Here is a 19,495-nt window from a genome sequence, read left to right as displayed (position 1 = left end):
CCACCTCCCACTCTCTCCCCTGGGTCTCCCTCCGTCTCTGCCTCACTCTCTCTTCTTCTTGCTCTCCTGTAAGCCTCCTGCCTAAGTACGGTCCCCTCTTATCCTGATCCTGTCTCCTTCCTCTGGCTGCTGAAATTCGCATGAAATTAGTCATCAGAGGAACTGTTTGCACTCAGAGGTTCAGTTATCACCTACTAGGTTAGTAACAGGCTTCTGACATTTTGATCCTGGTGGGCAGGGAGCCTTTCTTCACGGCACATCAGAGAGGAACTTAGATCTGGTACAATTTTAAACAGTAAGATGCTCAGTCCCTGCTAACTGCCTCCCTCTGCCTTGTAGTCATGGGTAGGAATTGGGAGCTGGGGTCGCCCAACATAAAACCTGCCTCTGGGAGCCCAGGAAGAATCAAGTAAATCAGACAGGTTCAGAGGACAGAGGCCATTATAAGTAGCATCTTTACTATAGTAAAGATTTCACTTCAGATGGGTTTTTTACAACTATGTATGGTTTATACTTACTTACATAGAAAATGCTATTTTGTTTTATTGTGAACGGTCTGTTTACCTAGTGAAAACTAAAGGTAAAGACAGCTAAAGTATCATCTAAATATTTCAATAACATTTTTAAAGATGGAAGAAGAGTTGTATTTGGTGAGCACCTTTCGGAGGCCAGTCACTGTGCTAAGTTTGTGCACACAAATGGGCGGCAGCCTTCCTTGCCATCAGCAAGGCTCTGGCTCTGCCTCGAGCAGGAGTCGTGTCCCAGCATCATGCCAAAAGGCACCTGCTGTGTGCATGAATATCTCAGTGAAGCAGAGTGGATGCTTGGTGGCATTGTAAAAGCACCACCCTAACATCTGTCTTCAGTGTCTCCCTCTGCAGGGAAGATGGTACTGGGGATTTGCCACCTGCACCCAAAACAGATCGTGTTCAGGGTGTCTGGAAGTTGATTCTGTCGCCCTTGCTCACGGCCTTGCTTCTTCTTTCAGCATGTGGCATGAATGTGCATCACAGATGCCAGACAAAGGTGGCCAACCTTTGTGGTATAAACCAGAAGCTGATGGCTGAAGCCCTGGCGATGATTGAGAGCACTCAGCAGGTAGGAATGGCTTTTCGGGGATGAGTCCCTGCAGTTTTGACTCAACACGGACTGTTTCAGTCCCATCACTCTTGGATTTGTAGCAACTGTGTGGGGCAACATGGAATCTGTTTCCAGGCACTTGCCTTGACCCCGGCTTTCATCTTCACATCCACATCCCGACTTTGAGATTTTTATTTAATGCATTTCGCTTGTGTGAATCTTTGTAAGAGCTTAAATTCTTCATGGAATGAGCAGGGGCACAAACAAATGCATTCATTAAAAGTATTGAGGATTCATTGATAGCTTTATACCTGTATAAGATGACTATGTAATAGCTGGTGGGAAAACATTTGCTGGAATCATCTCCAAAATGCCCCCAAAACACTGAATCCGAGGCAGCTTTGCCTTTCCACTCAGTAGCATGCTGAATCCTCACATCCGTGAACAAACCCTCTTTGAGACTTGGCTTTGGGACTTCCCTGGTGGTCCAGTGGTGAAGACTTCACCTTCCAATGCAGGAAGTATGAGTCTGATACCTGGTCAGGGAGCTGGGATCCCACATGCCTCGGCACCAAAAAACCAAAACATAAAACGGAAGCAGTACTGCAACAACTTTAAGAAAGACTTTAAAAATGGTCCACTCTAAAAACAAAAAACAAAAAACCTTAAAGACTTGGCTTTGCCTACTTGAGCTATTTTTCCATCCATTGGTCTTTGATTCCTATTTGTGACTGAGTGCTGTGGGGAGTGTGGGAAAAACCAGTGAGCCCCCAGAAAATATGAAGGAAATGAGCACGCTCTGCTGGCGCATAAAACATACTGGATGTTTGCAGGGTATGGGGTCCTAGGAGAGTGCCGAGGAGGAAGAGCGGTTCCGTATCCTACACATTCAGGGATCTGAAATGGCTTCGTGCCCACGGCCAGCAGCATGCATGGTCCCGCCCGTGGTAGGTGGGTCGGCGGGGGGTCTGACTCTTTGTTTGTCACCCAGGCTCGCTGCTTAAGAGATTCTGAGCACATCTTCAGAGAAGGTCCAGTTGAAATTGGTCTCCCATGCTCCATAAAAGGTGAAGCAAAGCCGCCATACGTACCAGGACCAGGGAAAAAAGGTAGCTATCCCTATTCACAGTGGAATTGTCGTCAGTAACTCATCTTGATTAACCTTAACCTGAGTCCAGGACTTCCCTGGTGGCTCAGAAGGTAAAGAATCTGCCTGCAATGCAGAGGACCCGGATTTGATCCCTGGGCCGGGAAGCTTCCCCTGGAGAAGCGCATGGCTACCCACTCCAAGTATTCTTGCCTGGAGACTCCCGTGGACAGAGGAGCCTAGTGGGCTACAGTCCATAGGGTCACAAAGAGTTGGACACAACTGAGCGACTAACACTTTCACTAAGACTTTCTGGGCTAAAGTCTCCCTTTACCTGGCCTGATAAATGATTCTTTTCTAGTTAGAAATGACCAACCTAGCCACCCACAAAGAGGCTTCTACTTCTAGAAGTAAAACCAAAATACAGCCCACTAGAAAAGCTTTGTAAGTGGATAGGGGTTGTGGGAAGTTGGGGTAGGGGTAGAAGATGGGGTATCTCTGGAAGAAATAATGGCAAACTTTGCCTTAGAATTTTAGAATGTTATTCCCTGCCATGGTCTGACTGTTTTACAAAACTAAATCCTCCATAGAGCTCTATGGTAGAAATACCACAGACCATCTTATTCTGTACTTTGAGACTTTACTGGGAAGTTTAATATTAGAATGGGGAAAAATAGCCAATATCCTTAACATTTATGACATTATGAAGTTCATCCAGCCTCCTGTTGGAAGATGCTTTTTGAGAGGACGTGACTGTGTGATTCTTTTTCAGTTTTTGTTTTTTTAACACCAAAACCATTTTGTATTGAGGTATAGCCAATTAGTTAATGTTGTGGTAGTTTGAGGTGAACAGCAGAGGGACTCAGCTATACGTATACATGTGATTCTGAATAGTTTCAACATGTATTATAAAATACTTATTTACCTTGGACTTAGAATATGAAAGGCAAACCTAGAGTGGTAAAGACAAACCTCGAGTGGTAAAGAGTCTTCCTGCCAATGCAGGAGACGAAAGAGATGCAGCTTCAATCCCTGGATGGGAAAGATCCCCTGGAGTAGGAAATGGTAACCCGCTCCAGTATTCCTGCTTGGAAAATTCCATGGACAGAGAAGACTGGCAGGCTACAATCCATGGAGTCTCAGAGAGTTGGGCACGACTGAGCACACACACAATTCCAACCACAAAAATGATAGGATAATTATGTGCTATGAGGTGCCATCAAGTGATACCACAGTAGATAAATGTGTCAATCAACATGTTATGCATGTTCATTTAGCAAAATGTGATATGTCAGGTATATGTCCTGAAAAGAAATGTTATAAGAGGGTGGGAGGAAGGTTCCAGAAAAGTTCTCTGGCATGGGGTGAGGAATAAATTGTCTGTAAATTTTTTTTAAAGAAGTGTTTGGATTAGATTTGGGAAAGGTCTCTGGGTAGACCATGTCTCAGAGACAATCAAAATAGGCAGCATCTTGACCTGAAGACTGTGGCGAATGAGTCCACTCGGGTCTTTAATGATCTGCTCTCCGGCTCTTCTTCCCTACATGGTAGGTCACAGAAATTGATGCCATTATGCCTGCAAGCCGTGCAAGCAGTGGGGAGTCATTTTCCCTCCGGTTCGGCTAAAATCCCTATATGCCTGTGATTCAGCATCATCCAAAGTGCTTATTCCTGCTGCAGAGATGGTCTTTCGCTGATTGGAATGTTTCTTAACCTGACATTTTCCGCAGTCTGTCCCGTCAAGAGACACAGTCCACCCTCCAGATGCCAGGCTTCCAGGCAGGAGGTGCTCCTTTTGCCCTGCAGGAACCCCTTTCTGAACTGTTGCAGATGAAGCTTCAGAACAGGATATGAAAAAGAAAGCAGGTTCTCAGAATAGCTAGGATGACCCTCCGCTGTTCCTTATTTCCTTTTAACCACTGACTTAACATTTTCAGAGCCTCAGGGGATCTCCTGGGAGTCTCCCTTGGAAGAGATGGAGAAAGTATGCCATCGCCCAGAACCTGAGCCGAACAAAGAAAGAACTTCTCTACATATGAAGCTAAAAATCGAGGATTTCACCTTACACAAAATGTTGGGGAAAGGAAGTTTTGGCAAGGTACGATACTGTATGTAGGATTCTGTGGGCCAGATGAGAGAAACTGAGAAGCAAAGCTCTGGCCAGCAAAACTGAGCTGGTGGGACCAAAACCAGGCATGGGTGTGCAGAGAGAGGCTTCCTGGGCGGGAACAGTGATGTGATGTGATGGATGTTAGGGGGCGGAGAGATGTCTGAATAAAAAGGGACCCAGGGGCTTCTCTGGGGGCTCAGACGGTAAAGAATCTGCCTGCAAAGCAAGAGACCTGGATTCGATCCCTGGGTTGGGAAGATCCCTTGAAAGAGGCCATGACTACCCACTGCAGTATTCTTGCTTGGAGAATCCCCATGGACAGAGGAGCCTGGCGGGCTGCAGTCCATGGGGTTGCACAGGGTCGGACACGACTGAGCGGCTAAGCGCAGGGAGCTCTTGGGAGCAGCAGCCTCTGCTCCCTGGGGAAAGACAGTTCCAGCCATCTCACTTTGAAGGTGTTCATCCCACCAGCTTCTTGACTGTGGTATCTTCGGACGCCAATGAAGCGGGAAGGTGCCCCGGCCAGTTCCTGTCTCTTAGATATTTTTGTTTCATTGGTGGTTTTGTTGTTGTTTTGCTCCTTTCTTAAACCCAGAGTGTGGTTTTACTTTCCTTATGATTTTTTTCTCAGTCTTGTCTTAGCTTAGGACTACTGTAATAAAACACCACAGAGGCGGGCAGCTTCCACAGCAGAAACGTATCTCTCCCAGTTCTGGAGGCTGGACATCCAGGATCAAGGTGTGGACAGGGCTGTTCCTCCTGAGGCCTCCCTCTCTCCGGGGTGTAGACGCTGTCTTCTCCCTGTGTCCTCACATGGCCATTCCTCTGTGTCCCAATTCCCTCTTCTTATGAGGATGCCAGTTCTATGGCATCAGGGCCCACCCCATGACCTCATCTTAACATAATTATCTCTGTAAAGAACCTGTCTCCAAATAAGGTCACACTTAGGTGCTGGGAGTCTAGGACTTCAGTATATGAATTATTAAGGCTTCCCTGGTGGCTCAGATGGTAAAGAATCTGCCTGCAATGCGGAGACCTGGGTTTGATCACTGGGTCAGGAAGATTCTGAAGGAGCCTGTCCATGGAATTGTTTGGAAGGGACCAGTGAAGCCCAGAGCTGCAGCAATAATTTGAGTGTCTTAGGAAAAGTTTCACGGAGGGAATCCCTTCTCTCAATTATTCCTGCCACTCTCTTAACGAATAGACTCTGTCATGGAGGGCGAGAAGAAGGAAGAGGAAAACATAATCTAAGAAATTATAATCAGTGATGAGAAGATTTTCAAGTCAGTGATTGTAAAGAGGGATTGTCATGGAATACCGGCTTTTAGGTTATCTTGGATATTAAGGATATCTCATATATTAATGAAATTCTCAGTTGTTTTTTTAATTTATATTGGATGTGACTTCTGGGAGAATTTTAGCCAGAGACTACTGTTCCATGAATTTGTGCAACCAAGGCCAGTATTATGCTCAGCACCTGCTCACCAGACTTGGGCTGTAAAACTTACCCAGTTTAATAATAAACAAGCTGAAATGCAACTAGGTCTTGCCATAGCTGAATGACTTTGTGCTGCTAGTAGGGGTTGGGTTTAATACCAAGGAATCGCCTTTGGCAAAACCCACTCGGCCCTGCCAACTGTAGCCAATAGCTGTTAATTCATTTCCACAATAGCACGAACCATCGCTAGCTCACTTGGTGTTGTCCTGAGTGCAACAGGCAGTTTTACAGCCAGTCTTCATTAAAATGTAGCATCAATTAATGTGCAATGATAGCCTGTAGCCAAAATTTGAGAGGACATTATAGAGATGGAGATTGCCTTTTTGACTTCTTAGTTTAAGGCTGGCTTGGGAAATGTTTTATTGAAAGAAGCAATTACCAAAAGAGGAGTTCTAATTGTTATAGAAATGTTTGTCTTTGTTCTCTGGGTAGATTTCTACTTTCAACAAAGTTAACATAACTTTAAGTTAAACCTACTTGCCTTAGTAAATAACCCAATGGACAGCTGAGAGCTTCAGTAGCCTCAGCTCTGGGACCAGAGCACTAAGCTCCTCCCCGGCAGAATCCCAGATCCCTGCACCCCGAGGGGACAGCACTGTGGGGGCCCAATGAGGTGGGGGGATCCCTAAAGCAGAATATATTTCCTCTTCTGGAACTCCAAAACTTGTTCATTTTTCTTTTTTTTTCACTCTCTATAGATATGGTTCCTCACCAAAATGGTAGCCTCTCTCTTTTGATTCTCCATCAATTTTAGGCCCAGGAGAATAAATGGCATGTTTTCTGGGGTTATGCACATTATTTCCCTGATGGTTCAGACGGTAAAGAATCTGTCAGCCATGCAGAAGACATGGATTCGACCCCTGGGTCGGGAAGATCACCTGGAGAAGGCAATGGCTACCGAGTCTGGTATTCTCACCTGGAGAATTCCATGGACAGAGGAGCCTGGCGGGCACAGTCCATGGGGTCGCACAGAGTTGGACACAACTGCGTGACTCACACTTTCACGTTCATGCCTGAATTCTCATCTAAGCTCTATCCTCTCTATCAATCCAGCTACCCGCTAAGCTATGTGTCTGCACTGTATTATTTTAAACATAGACACGTGCATTTTCACTATTGGTGTGTCATCATGAACTTCAGCATTCCTTAAAAGTCACTTAAAAGAAACAAATGATGAGTGGGTTTTTTGAAGTATAGTTGATTTACGATATTATATTAGCTTCAGATGTGTAACATAGTGATTCAGTAGTTTTATAGGTTTTGCTCTAAAGTTCTTACAAAATAATGGCTCTGTTTCGCTGTGAGATTCAATATATCCCCGTTGCTCCTTTATTTTACACAGAGTAGTTCATACCTCTCAATCCCATGCCCTTGTCTTGGCCCTCCCCACCACCCCCCCCCCCCCCCCGACTGGTAACCACTGGTTTGTTCTCTATATCCGTGAGTCTGTTTCTGTTTTGTTACACACGTTCGTTTTGGTTTCAGGTTCCAATAACTGTCATTCAGAAAGCGTTTTAGAGTGCACAGGCCGCTTCCCCAGCCGCTGTTTGCTTTTCACAGCAATCCTGTAAGTCAGCAGTGTGGTGACAGTTACGGCTTTCCCACATTAGGGAACCGAAGCCCAGGGAGGTTCGTGTGTGTGCCCACATTCCCACAGCTGGTAGATGTCTGCGCAGTGAGGCCGGAGCTGCGGCTTTCTGTCTCCACGTGCCGTGTCCTCACTCCTCTCAGCTGTCTGGCCGCATCATCTGCAAGAGCGCAAGTTGGAGGAACCCTCCTTCTGTGCCATCTGGGGTCCCGTCTTACAAGATGCCTGAAAGTGAGCGGGAAAAGTCAGTTCTGGAGTCAGATTTCCCACTGAGTAGCTCCACGAGTTTGACAAAGTTACCCTTTGACCCTAGGCTTCTTTTACTATTACTACCTGTATTGCAGACTGTTCTGAACCAAGAATTAAATAAGCACTAAAGTTAGATAGCATGCGTAAAGCCTGTAGCAGAATGTCTGACACATAGTAGGTCTTGAAGACAATGTTAGTGTCTGCGCCGTCAGAGGAAATGCTGTGCATTCTTTAAGTACATCAGAACAGTTCTATTTCTCACATATGCTTTTTGGCCTTGAAAAAGTGGGTAAAGTGTGGAGTAAGGTTTTATGCTCATTTTCATTGATTATTTCAAAAGCAGTCAAGTCTTCCTCTTCATGGCTCGCTGCTGCTTCCTCAATACACATTTTTTCTCTGATTTTTTTTTTATAAACTTAGGTCTCTGGGCAGACAGGACACTTTTAAAAAAAATTTTATTGGAGTGTAGCTGATTTACAGTGTTGTGTATCTGCTCTACAGTGAAGTGAATCAGCTATACATCTACACATATCCGCTCTTCTCTGGATTTCCTTCCCATTTCGGTCCGAGCATTGGGTAGCGTTCCCTCAGCTATACAGCGGGTTCTCATTTGTTACCTGTTTTATCCACTGTCGTGTGAGTGTATCAGTCCCAACCTCCTAATCCATCCCCCTTGATGTCCATGCATTTGTTCTCTACCTGTGTCTCTGTTTCTGCTTTGCAAATAGGTTCATCTGTACGATTTTTCTAGATTCCACTTTTTTAAATAGGATCTTTCCAGGGGCTGAGAATAACCCATCTGATTTTGTGAAATCCTTTGAAAGATAGAGTGGATGAAGCTGTTAATAGCATCCCACGCCAGTAAAACTCAGTTTGTCTCCATAAAAAGGATAGAGGAGGATTGGAGAATTAATTCTGTTTCCTCCCCCAATACATCTCTCTCAGCATGTCATGACTCTTTTTTATCGAGTGTCAATCCAAATTCTAAAATAACGCTGTTTCTTCTCCTTCCTTCCAGGTCTTCCTAGCAGAGTTCAAGAAAACCAATCAATTTTTTGCAATAAAAGCCTTAAAGAAAGATGTGGTTTTGATGGACGATGACGTGGAGTGCACAATGGTAGAGAAGAGGGTCCTCTCCTTGGCCTGGGAGCATCCGTTCTTAACGCATATGTTCTGCACATTCCAGACCAAGGTAAGGCTTCTGCCCAGATAGTCCTTCATCTCTACATCCTCAGCCAGTAAGTCTGGGAGCTCCTGCAGAGCAGGAGACGTGGGGCGCTCACTCCATGTATTTCTTCTTTGAGTCCAGCTTCCATCCATCTAAGCAAGTCTTTCACAGTTGTTTAGAAGGGAAGAAACTTGTTTGGAAAAATGCAAGAAACTTGCATTTTCTAATGCAGTTGACTGGGGAAAGGGCCTTACTTCTGGTTTTACTTGCTTGCTTTTTAGAATTCAGTTTAACTTATATAACAAGGATTCTAAGCAGTGTGTGACTTGCTTAACAAAGTAGTGCTTTGTGAAAGGGAAAAGGTGTGACATCTGTTTATCTACCGTACATATATTTCAGGAGACAAAATTTGGAAAAATGGATCAAAATGTGTGTGTACTGTTATTTCCCTTTATAAGGCCAGTAGAAGGTCATCCTTTAGAGCACACTTTATCAGGAACTGAGCAGTCAGGTAAAACTGTGAATTTTGTCAAAAGTACCTCTTACTTTGGGAGAATGTTCCTCCTGATCTGCTTTTTCTTTAAAAATTAAAAAAAAAAAAACCAACTTTTTTTCTAACTTAAAAGTTATTCAGGATCATTTTAGAAAATTTGCTTATATGCTCAAAGAAAATCATATATATCCCATTACTTGGGTATACTCGCCAATACTATGTTGAAGTTTATCCTTCTAGATTTCCCCCCCATTGGGTTTATAACATTAAAAATAACCAGTTAGTGTAAATACCTCCTGCTCTGTAGCTTGCACTTTAACACTCTGTACATTTCCTGACATCTGTAGATATCCTTCTGCAATGTGATTTATCTCATTTGGCTATTTCTAAATTCTGTTCTGATTTAAATAACACTGAAATGAACATCCCTGCAGGTCAGTCATCCGTATAAACACTGTGGTTTTCTATTTTTCTACTGTACTTGACCCTGTCCCCATGTGTATAGCCTAGAATTGTGTTGCATGTAGCCAAGAATAATAAGCAGACCCATGGGGAGCTGTGTGGTTAAGATCCAAAGAAAATGAGGAAGTTTTTCTCTTGTTCTATTTCAAGCCTTGATGATAATGTACTATCTTAGTGTAAGTAGCATCTTATGCCTCCAGCCACAGAAGTGTTAGTGGGGAAACTGGGAATCAGCCAGTAAATGTGGACGGTCACTTAGGGATTTCATCACCACTTCTCCAGCTGCCAGTAGCCTCTCAGTGTTTAATTAGGGAATAGATGAATAAATGTACTTAGCTAAAATGGAAACCCAGACCATGAGAAAGCACTCAGTGATCACATACTGTACTTGAAGCATCGTGAAGGATATAGAAATAATACAGTCCCTGACCTAGAGAATTTCATACTCTGCAGAGCTAAAATAACTCAGTTGGGAGAGTGTTAGACTGAAGATCTAAAGGTCCCTGGTTCAATCCCGGGTTTTGGCAGGCAAGCAACTTCTTTTGTGGCTTCCCTGGTGGCTCAAATGGTAAAGCGTCTGCCTGCAATGTGGGAGACCCAGGTTCAATCCCTGGGTTGGGAAGATCCCCTGGAGAAGGAAATGGCAACCCACTCCAGTACCCTTGCCTGGAAAATTCCATGGACAGAGGAGCCTGGTAGGCTACAGTCCATGGGGTTGCAAAGAGTCGGACATGACTGAGCAACTTCACTTTCACTTTCAAAGAGATGACAATGATACTTCTAATGTTGGTAAGTAATATTAATTGCCGAATGCTGACTTTTAAGTACCAGAGCTGAGAAAAACTAGAAATTAGAATTTGAATAGGCAGTAAAGGTCTTGGGCAACAGAAGTGTAGAGGCTATAAGAAGGCATGAAGGAAGAAAGGGATTGTGATAAGCTGTTTAAGTAGGCTTATGTTTTACAGCAGAAGGACTTTGGAATTCCTGGTAATGAGGGTTACAGAGGTTTCCTGCTAGACGGTTCCTCCTGGAGATCAGAAATATCTGTTGGTCTGGAATGGTGCAGATATTTTACTGAAAGACAAAATAAGGAACTCTGCCCAACTCTCTTGGTCTGTGTTCTACATTTGCTGTGCACCCTGGGGGTTACTTAGTCTCACTTTTCCTCTTGAAATATTGTGAGGCTTTTATCAAAATGTTAAATGCACCTCAGACCAGGCTTCTAGGAAATCAAACTTTCTCTTGGCGCCTTTCCCTGCTGTTTTTTGTTGGGATGTAATTGCTTTACAATGTCGTGTTAGTTTCGGCTGTACCATGGAGTGAATCAGCCATATGTATCCATATATCCCCCTCCCAGCCCTCGGTCATCACAGAGCACCAGCCAGAGCTCCCTGTACTGGCCAGCAGCTTCCCACCAGCTGTTTTTACATATTTGTTTGATTGTTGTTTTCATCTTACAGAGAAGGCTACCATGAAGTCCATTTTGTAGAAACAGGCATATTTCTGTCTCGGATTGTCAGTTCTCAGGGGTTATTTGCATTTTTCCTTGTTATAGGAAAAGCTCTTAAAATTCCAAGCCTATGGACTGCTTTACCAAAACCAGAGCAGTAAATGCACGAGAAAAAATGTTAGAGAATGTACACGTAAAATGTAAAAATGACTGTCTCACTAGATTTCAAGGAATTAAGCTCTTTTAGAGATAAGAGATGGTGGGGAAGGGGAGGCAAACTTACATTACACTTTGTGAAGGACCCTCAGTTGTTTTGAGACACCTTGATTTTTAGATTTAATTTTTGCTGGTGTATAGTAACTGTGCAGTACTATAAGTTATAGGTGTACAATTCAGTGATTAACAGTTTTCCAAGACTCTACTCTATTTATAGTTATTTATAGTTACTATAAAATATTTAGATTTCCCATGTTGTACAATACATCCTTGTAGCCTGTTTTGTACCTAATAGTCCTGATTTATTTAAATCTTGTATGTCAAACAAAATAACCAGATGCCACAGGTGAGTGTAAAAAGCAGCAATTTACATGAATAATGATTTCCTCTAGGTAAGTTTAGAATGTAGTCATTTGGGAAAAGGGCCTTACTTCTGGATTTTGTCTGCTTGCTTATTGTTTAGAATTTGGTTTTAACTGCTATAACAATGAGGATTTGAAGCAGTCAAAGACTGCTTTGTTTATTTGAATTTTTTTGTTATTCCATACAAATTTTAGGATTATCTGTTCTAGTTCTGTGAAAAATGTCATGGGTATTATAATAGATATTGCATTAAATCTTTAAGATGGTTTTCAGTAGTAAGGACATTTTAACAATACTAATTCTTTCAATCCACGAACACAGGGTATTTTCCACATTTTCTTTGTATCGTCTTGATTCTCCTACATCAATGTCTTTTAGTTTTTAGAATACAGGTCTTCCAACTCTTAAGTTAATCCCTAGGTATTTGATTCTTTTTTGATGCAACTGTAAACAGGATCGTTATGCCTTTTCTTTACAACAGTTCATTATTAGTATACAAAATGCATTGCATTTCTGCATATCAATTTTGTATCCTGCAACTTTATATTAGCTCTAATAGTTTTTTCACCATATCTTTAGGGTTTTCTATGTATAGTATCATATGATCTGCAAATAGTGACAGTTTTACTGTCTCCTTTCCAATTTGGAAAGAGTTCCAGCAGTTCCCCGACATGTTTGGCAGATGGCTTAGGGTTAGTAAATGGTCTAAGTGTCCTTTAAATCACTGTTTTTTTCCATGTGTCCCAAGGTGGGCAAGTCTGTGCACAGGGCTCTCAGGGGTATCCTTCCTACTGTAGACCACAGTGTCAGAGGTGGATCCTAGTTTTCTTTTTAATTGGAAGATAATTGCCTTACAATGTTGTGTTGGTTTCTGCTATACAACAATGTGAATAGCCATAAATAAGCACGCATCCCCTCCACCCACCCTTCCAGGTTCCTGGTGATGCTGGGTCTCGGGTCCTCTATCATTTCTTGAGCAGAAGCAGTTCAGTCAGCCCTCAGTTCTTCAGGAGGAATTGCTTTCTGTGTAGGTCATGGGAGGTAGTGTGTCCATGGGAGGAATCTTTTCACTGTGCTGGCAAATTAAAACCTATCAGAAACTAATTAATCATAAAGCTTTGAAAATACACTTCATAGATCACTTTGATAAGTCACCATTAATTCAACAAATGTGGTTTCTTGTGGACCTACTGTTTGTTAAGTTCTCTATTTCCCCAGCAGAGGCAAGACTCAAACTATAGGGACTCAGTAGCTAGCTTGGAAGAACAGTAGTCTGCTTTCTTGATTTTAAGATGCTATTAGCATCAGATGCCCTATTTTCTTGATACACAAAATTATTTTAAAACTAGGAGCCACGTCTCTGAAATTGTCTAAATGTGAATTGACATGTATGTCAATTAGAAATTGCATTGGCTGCTAGTAATAGGGACTGGAAACAATGACTTAAATGAGACAGAAGTGTTTGTCGGTCTCTCCGTATGAAAGGAGTTAGTTGCGTGATGTCCGAGACCCAGGAACCATCTACTGCCAGGTCCTCATCCTGAAGAGCACTCCTCAGTCCAGTGTGGCTGCTGGGGCCCAGGGTCACAGCCACATTCTGGGGAGGAAAGAACAACCCCATGCCTGCTTAGTCTTCTTTATTAAGTCACTTTTCCAAAAGACTCACAAAAAGCAGCCATTTACCTCTCTCTCATTCTCTTCTATAGCTGTAAGGAGAGCTGGAAAGTTGAATCTTTAAGATGAGCACACTGTCATCCAGAATAATATTTTTTACTCAGAGAGGCAACCAGACATTTCTGCTCCAACTTATTTTTAGTTTAAAATATATGATTCAAACTAACTTTATTGAAGTCGATTTAGCACCAGATAATTTCCTAGGAAACTTAAATATATTATCTTATTTAATTCTGTAATCCCAATGAAGTAGATATTATTCCATTTTACCTATGAGAAAACTGACGCTAGGAAAGATGAACCTTGTCTTAAGGCCACTGAGCTGGAAACTGCATGCAATCCTACCGGGGCATCTTTGTCCAGATATGGGATTCCTATATATTCATACCATGTAAGTGTCTTAGTAATATATCATCTCTGTAGTATCTAAATGTTCACCTACAGGGGGGAAAAAACACAGAGAAAAATAGTTTTCTTGTGTTTCATTGTACTAGAGTAAAAGCTCAATAACTCAAGTACCCAAAGTTTCTCTGATCTAACTGTGATAACCCTAGGTGGAAAAAAAAAAAGAAAAAGGATTTGGAAAGTGTTAAAAACACAAAATTTAACTGAGTAAATTTAGAGATCTATTTTTTCAGTAATTCGTGAATGGAGCAGCATCCTATTTAGCAAGCAGAAAGGAGCTCTGAGAACCTGTATGAAATGGAAGACTTTTATGGGCAGAAAGTGGGGACTAACAAGGAAAGAACAGAGTGTTTCAGGCAAGGTCACTTCCCCACAAGTGCTGATCAGGAAGTTCCAGACTGGGGAAGGTTACATTCCTGGGGAAGGTTGGAATTGCAGGTAGGTTAAATGTTAACTCTCCATTTAGAGATGTGGGCTTAGCACAAGTAATTCCATTTTGGGACTATTTTATCAACAATCACCCCCCTCCCCTTTTGATCAGACCCTCAGCTTAACTGGGAGACGTGATCAAAATTTAAGGTATTAGCAGGACTCCCAGCTGCCGTCCTGAGGTTCCCATGGTTTTTGATTATCATTTGTGTGCTAGTCACAGGCCACAGGGTTCAGGGTCACCGTTTTTAAGTCAGGCATCCTCTTCCTTTTTGGAAACTCCACGTTGAGGGAGATCATTCACCTGAGGGTCAGTGCCTACAGACATGAATTTAAAGCCTTTGAAAGAACACAGCATTCCAGGGAGACTCTCGTGACTATGGAAAGTAGGATAATTCCCAATAGTTGGAGTGCTCCCAAACTAATGAAAAAAAAAAAAAAAAAGAAAGATCCCATTGAAAGAGTCACCTTTTCAAGCCAAGTGGGTTGTTCAGTGTTTTTCTGTAACTGAGTTTCAGTTTCCGCAGACATGTTAATCCAGGTGCCACAGGTTGTCTTGACTAGTGAAGTAGAATCCTGCCAAAGGAAGGGGGCGGTTACTCTTGCTATGTGTCTCCTCATTTGCGTAGAGCCTGATAGAAAGTTCCCCAAGTTTGGGGTGGTTAGACAGAAGGAGGGAGACAGACCAGGGCTTTCTAACATCGTGGACAGATCAGAGTTTCTGATGAGAAATCCAGCGATCTGAAAGGATTCCACCCCCACACCCAAGCAATAGCTTGGGAGATACCGGTGATGGTGTTCTCTTTCCAAGTCAATGCCAGAGTCGAGGAGAGGCACTGAAGAAGGGAGGGTTGCATGATCGGCTACCCAGTAATGTACCTCAACACTGGCTACTTCTCTTCCCAGTCGATTCGATTCTGAGGTCTTGAGTGGGTGGACAGGACCCAGTATCAGGTGAGGTGTACACCCAAGGTTCAGGTCCCCGCAGTTTGGCTCCCATCTGGTTAGTGAGGAAGATCTGGGAGAGTCCCTTGCCAGGAGACGCAAGGGCAGTCTTTGTTCTTTGGGATTCCAAGTCAGAAGGGTGGGAGGAAATTGGAAACAGTACTTTGGAATGTCATAACCAGTCAATTGAGGGAACTAGAAGTATTCAAGATCCACTCGAGGTTACAGGGATGTAACAAAGCCTCCAAAGCAATTACCAGGATTAGACTCTGATATCTGCAGAAATACAGTTTTCTTCTCTATAATCACTGTTCTCTTAACCAAAGAGCATTAACAGTAAACCCAATTTGTTTTTATTAAACTTGGCCTGATTAATTACGTAAGTGCAGCAAGAATAGTGCTGGGCCATTTATATTCTTTTAAAAACTGTTTCCTATAAAGGAAACTCAGGTTGAACTCTTAAGCCTCTGAAGCTGCTGCCGCTAAGTCGCTTCAGTCGTGTCCGACTCTGTGCGACCCCATAGACGGCAGCCCACCAGGCTCCGCCGTCCCTGGGATTCTCCAGGCGAGAACACTGGAGTGGGTTGCCATTTCCTTCTCCAACGCGTGAAAGTAAAAAGTGAAAGTGAAGTCACTCAGTCATGTCCAACTGTTCATGACCCCATGGACCGCAGCCTACCAGGTTCCTCCGTCCTTCGGATTTTCCAGGCAAGAGTACTGGAGTGGGTTGCCATTGCTTTCTCCAAGCCTCTGAAGGCAGATAGCCAAAATCTCACAATCCAATTTTACCTGCAATACCTATAACTTTGGGTGAGTTCCTCTCTTACTGAGGTCTAAAAATATATCCTGGAGTTCCCTGGACCTACCAGGAAATTACCTTTTTTACTCGCCTGTTTAGTTCCCAGGAATCTTGGTACCAGTCCAATTTTTCCAAAGGACTTTATTGACTCCCAAAAGTGAATCTTAGTTATTTTCAGCTGTCTGGTCATATCTGAGTCTATACACATCTCTGTCATATATACTATTACAGTCAATGCCTTGGTATTAATACTGATGTATTCAATTGTGCCCTGTTACAATGACAGATTCTCACTAAACTTATGTAAAATAGCTATTTTGCCTTAAAAAGAATACTCAAGAGTTTCTGGGTCCTGGAAGAATCGGGGAAAGTGTTTCATCTCTGTTTACAATGGTATACTTTACCTCGTTGTAGGTCAAATTTCAAATCTGGAGAAACAAAATATTAAGGTACCAGCAATGTTTCAAATAAGAAATTCTAATCATCCTCCTCAGTTCATTCAGTCTCATGTTATTAATTCTTGTTCTGCTTGAACCCAGTTTTTCATTAGTTCTGGAAGTGTTTACCCAGTTGAGTTGTATGAACCAAAGTTATCACTAACCTGTACTTGTCAGAGTCCTTTCCATGAATTTCTTTAAAGATGAGGCACTTTTGAAGAAATACTTTTGCAAAAGCATCTGAGTAAAACAATAACTCTCTGTAAATGACAGACTTACAAATGACTTTAGTTAAAGATCTGATAAGAGTTCATTTGATAAGGAAATAGTCATTCTGTGATAAACATTTTAAGATGGTAACTGGAAGTATGGCTGATTACATTATCCCAGGACATGCATTTTAAGAATACTTATATATCTATAGAAATACAACCAAAGGAAGCTTAGTATTACCTTTTATGTGACTGGGCTTCCTATGCAATTTAATGTGTCAAATAAGCCTAGTTAATTTAACATCTCTCTTTTTCTAAGGAGAGAAAACAAATCTTTTGAAATGTTCCAGGGGCTCTCTGGAAAAGCTCAAAGTTAGTTTGAGGTCAAAAAGATTACATTTAGAATTTGATTTGGGAGAAGTTTGTCAAAAACACCAAAAAGTTTAAAAATACTTGGTCAAATAAGATCATAGTTCACTGTGAAGTAATAGTTATCCATTCAAACAAGGGGATAAAGACTTTGCAGGTAAATATAGAAAGTTGCGTTATTATTAGAAAGATGGTAATGATAACCCTATATGCGAGACAGCAAGAGAGACACAGATGTAAAGAACAGACTTTTGGACTCTGTGGGAGAAGGCGAGTGTGGGATGATTTGAGAGCATAGCATTGAAACATGTATATCATCATATGTGAAACAGATCGTCAGTCCAGGTTCGATGCATGAGACAGGGTGCTCAGGGCTGGTGCCCTGGGATGACCCAGAGGGGTGGGATGGGGGACACATGTACACCCATGGCTGATTCATGTCAGTGTGTGGCAAAAACCACTACAATGTTGTAAAGTAATTAGCCTCCAATTAAAATAAATAATTAAAAAAAGAAAGTCGTGTAATTGTTTAAAATATCTGTTTTAGTAGAGAAGACTCAGAATTACTCAAGTAATCAAACACCTAATAAAGATAATGAGAAACACAGGAATTTATTTTGAAGACCCTTTCACAGCTGCTTACCAGAAGTAGACCAATATGCAAAAGAACTTTTCCTTTTAAGAAAAAGCAGTTTTGACTAAAACTCTTTTTTACTTAAATAAATTCATTTGGATCGTGGATAGCTTAACCACGCATAAAACTTAGCTCCCAAGACTCTTTTTCCCACAAACTTTCTACTGTTGTTTCCTATGTTTATTCCTTTTTTCCATTCTGAAATAACCACTCTGCATTTAGGACAAAATTGCCTTCTTTTTCCTCAACAAAAATACATCTCTATTCTTCATACCTACCGTTGTCCAATCACACATCCTACTGTCCTTGCATCCAGAGATATTCCCCTTATGTTTTCTAATAGCTTTAATTATAATGTTTAACCCTAAAAATACTTAATTTTAGTGAAAATCAAATAGTAAACAACTATGAAGTCTTATGTTAGCAGTTTTTCTTATGTTGTGGCTTGACAGTTTTTAAAATTTCTTGAAACATGTTTTCTGATAGTAAATATTTCAGTATTTATGGCACAAAAAATGTTTACTAATAAACCCAAAAGTCTTTAGTTGGTCTGTAAAAGCCCAAAGCAGATAAACCTATATTCAGTAATTAATGTTTCAGTATTTTATCTTATTTGGAAATTATCTAGATATTTAATGACTATCCATAATTTAACTTAGCAAAACTTGAGTTTCAGATTACCACAAAGTTTTGAGGAAACTATTTTACAAGTTACTTAAAACCTGTTATCCCATTTACATCAATTTGACTCGTTTGTTCTCAATAATTATGTTTACACTACCTACAAAAGCTTCATAAGACATTGGACAAGTCATCCATCACCCCCTAAGATATTTTTCTTGCTGAAAAACTTTGTAACAGAGATAACATGAACTTATTTGACCAGTAAAACAAGTAGAATAAAGTTGTACATTTGCATTATTTTAATGATAATAATTCAGAGCACGTATTTTAGTTAACCCAACAAACTTCAGTAAGCTCTTATTTACTAAAGATTATCTCTGATCATGTGAACTTGAGAAGCATTTGGATTAGTTTCTGTTATAGGTATACTTTGCTGTATTGTGCTTTGCTTTATTGAACTTCACAAATACTGCATTTTTTCCTTTGATAAATTAAAGCTTTATGGCAACCTTGCATTGAGCAAGTCTGTTGATGCCATTTTTCCAACAGCATTTTCTCACTTGTGTCTGTGTCACATTTTGTATTCTTGCAATATTTCAAACTTTTATATTATTATTATTACATTACAGTCACCTTTGATGTTACTGTTGTAATTGTTTTGAGTATCATGAACTATGCCCATGTAAGAGGGCAAACTTAACACATCATTGACCAGAGATGTATAAATACATCTTTTGTTACATGAATGTTATTGACCGGAGATGTATCAATATATTTTTAGAGCATGATACAATTAACAGCAGATACTAGAGCTTAAAAGATTGATCAAGGATTCATTATATGACTTAACGGTTGTTGTTGTCATTCACATTTTGCTCCATTAGGTTTTTGGTCCAAATTTGTGTCTATTATAAATACAAGTCTATTACCATAAAACTTTTCAAAAATAATGCATTACAAAATTTATTATTTCTAAAAGAGCCCCCCCCCACAAAAATCCACCTTGGCAACGCTCACGTAAAATAAAAGAACAAATTCTAGAGGAAATAATACCCATAGAACTAAAAAGAATGTCTCCATAAATTGTGAGGTCTGCTCTTCCAGGGGGAAGCACAGTGAAGCCCAGTGTGTTTGTAATACATGTTCTGTCCTTGCACAGACGTGCCTCCTGTAGCACCTATCACACACTCAAAATATTCAGTT

At 41.4% G+C, this 19,495-nt stretch overlaps 1 protein-coding gene, 1 long non-coding RNA gene and 1 other non-coding gene across 5 annotated transcripts in view; 2 read left to right on the top strand and 1 right to left on the bottom strand.

Moving 5' to 3' along the window:
* Window positions 1-19,495, top strand: part of PRKCQ (protein kinase C theta) — a 139,245-nt gene that overhangs the window by 75,846 nt on the left and 43,904 nt on the right. For all 3 annotated transcript variants that reach the window (XM_061126029.1, XM_061126027.1, XM_061126028.1), the window contains exons 9-12: window positions 989-1,098; window positions 2,072-2,189; window positions 4,105-4,265; window positions 8,631-8,804. In XM_061126029.1, the coding sequence (XP_060982012.1) occupies window positions 989-1,098; window positions 2,072-2,189; window positions 4,105-4,265; window positions 8,631-8,804 (563 nt within the window). The remainder of the gene's footprint in view (window positions 1-988; window positions 1,099-2,071; window positions 2,190-4,104; window positions 4,266-8,630; window positions 8,805-19,495) is intronic.
* On the bottom strand, window positions 7,216-18,268 carry LOC133044595 (uncharacterized). Its single transcript, XR_009689998.1, has 3 exons — window positions 15,152-18,268; window positions 14,741-14,848; window positions 7,216-7,588 (listed from the first exon to the last, which is right to left on the bottom strand). It is a non-coding gene; the product is annotated as an uncharacterized LOC133044595 (long non-coding RNA).
* TRNAF-GAA (transfer RNA phenylalanine (anticodon GAA)) lies at window positions 10,190-10,262 on the top strand. The gene has a single exon. It is a non-coding gene; the product is annotated as a tRNA-Phe (tRNA).

This window comes from Dama dama, chromosome 23, assembly GCF_033118175.1.
Source record: "Dama dama isolate Ldn47 chromosome 23, ASM3311817v1, whole genome shotgun sequence".
NCBI classification, from domain to species: Eukaryota; Metazoa; Chordata; class Mammalia; order Artiodactyla; family Cervidae; genus Dama; species Dama dama.
Note: the sequence above shows the minus strand (reverse complement) of the source record. Positions and strands in the feature narration are given on the sequence as shown.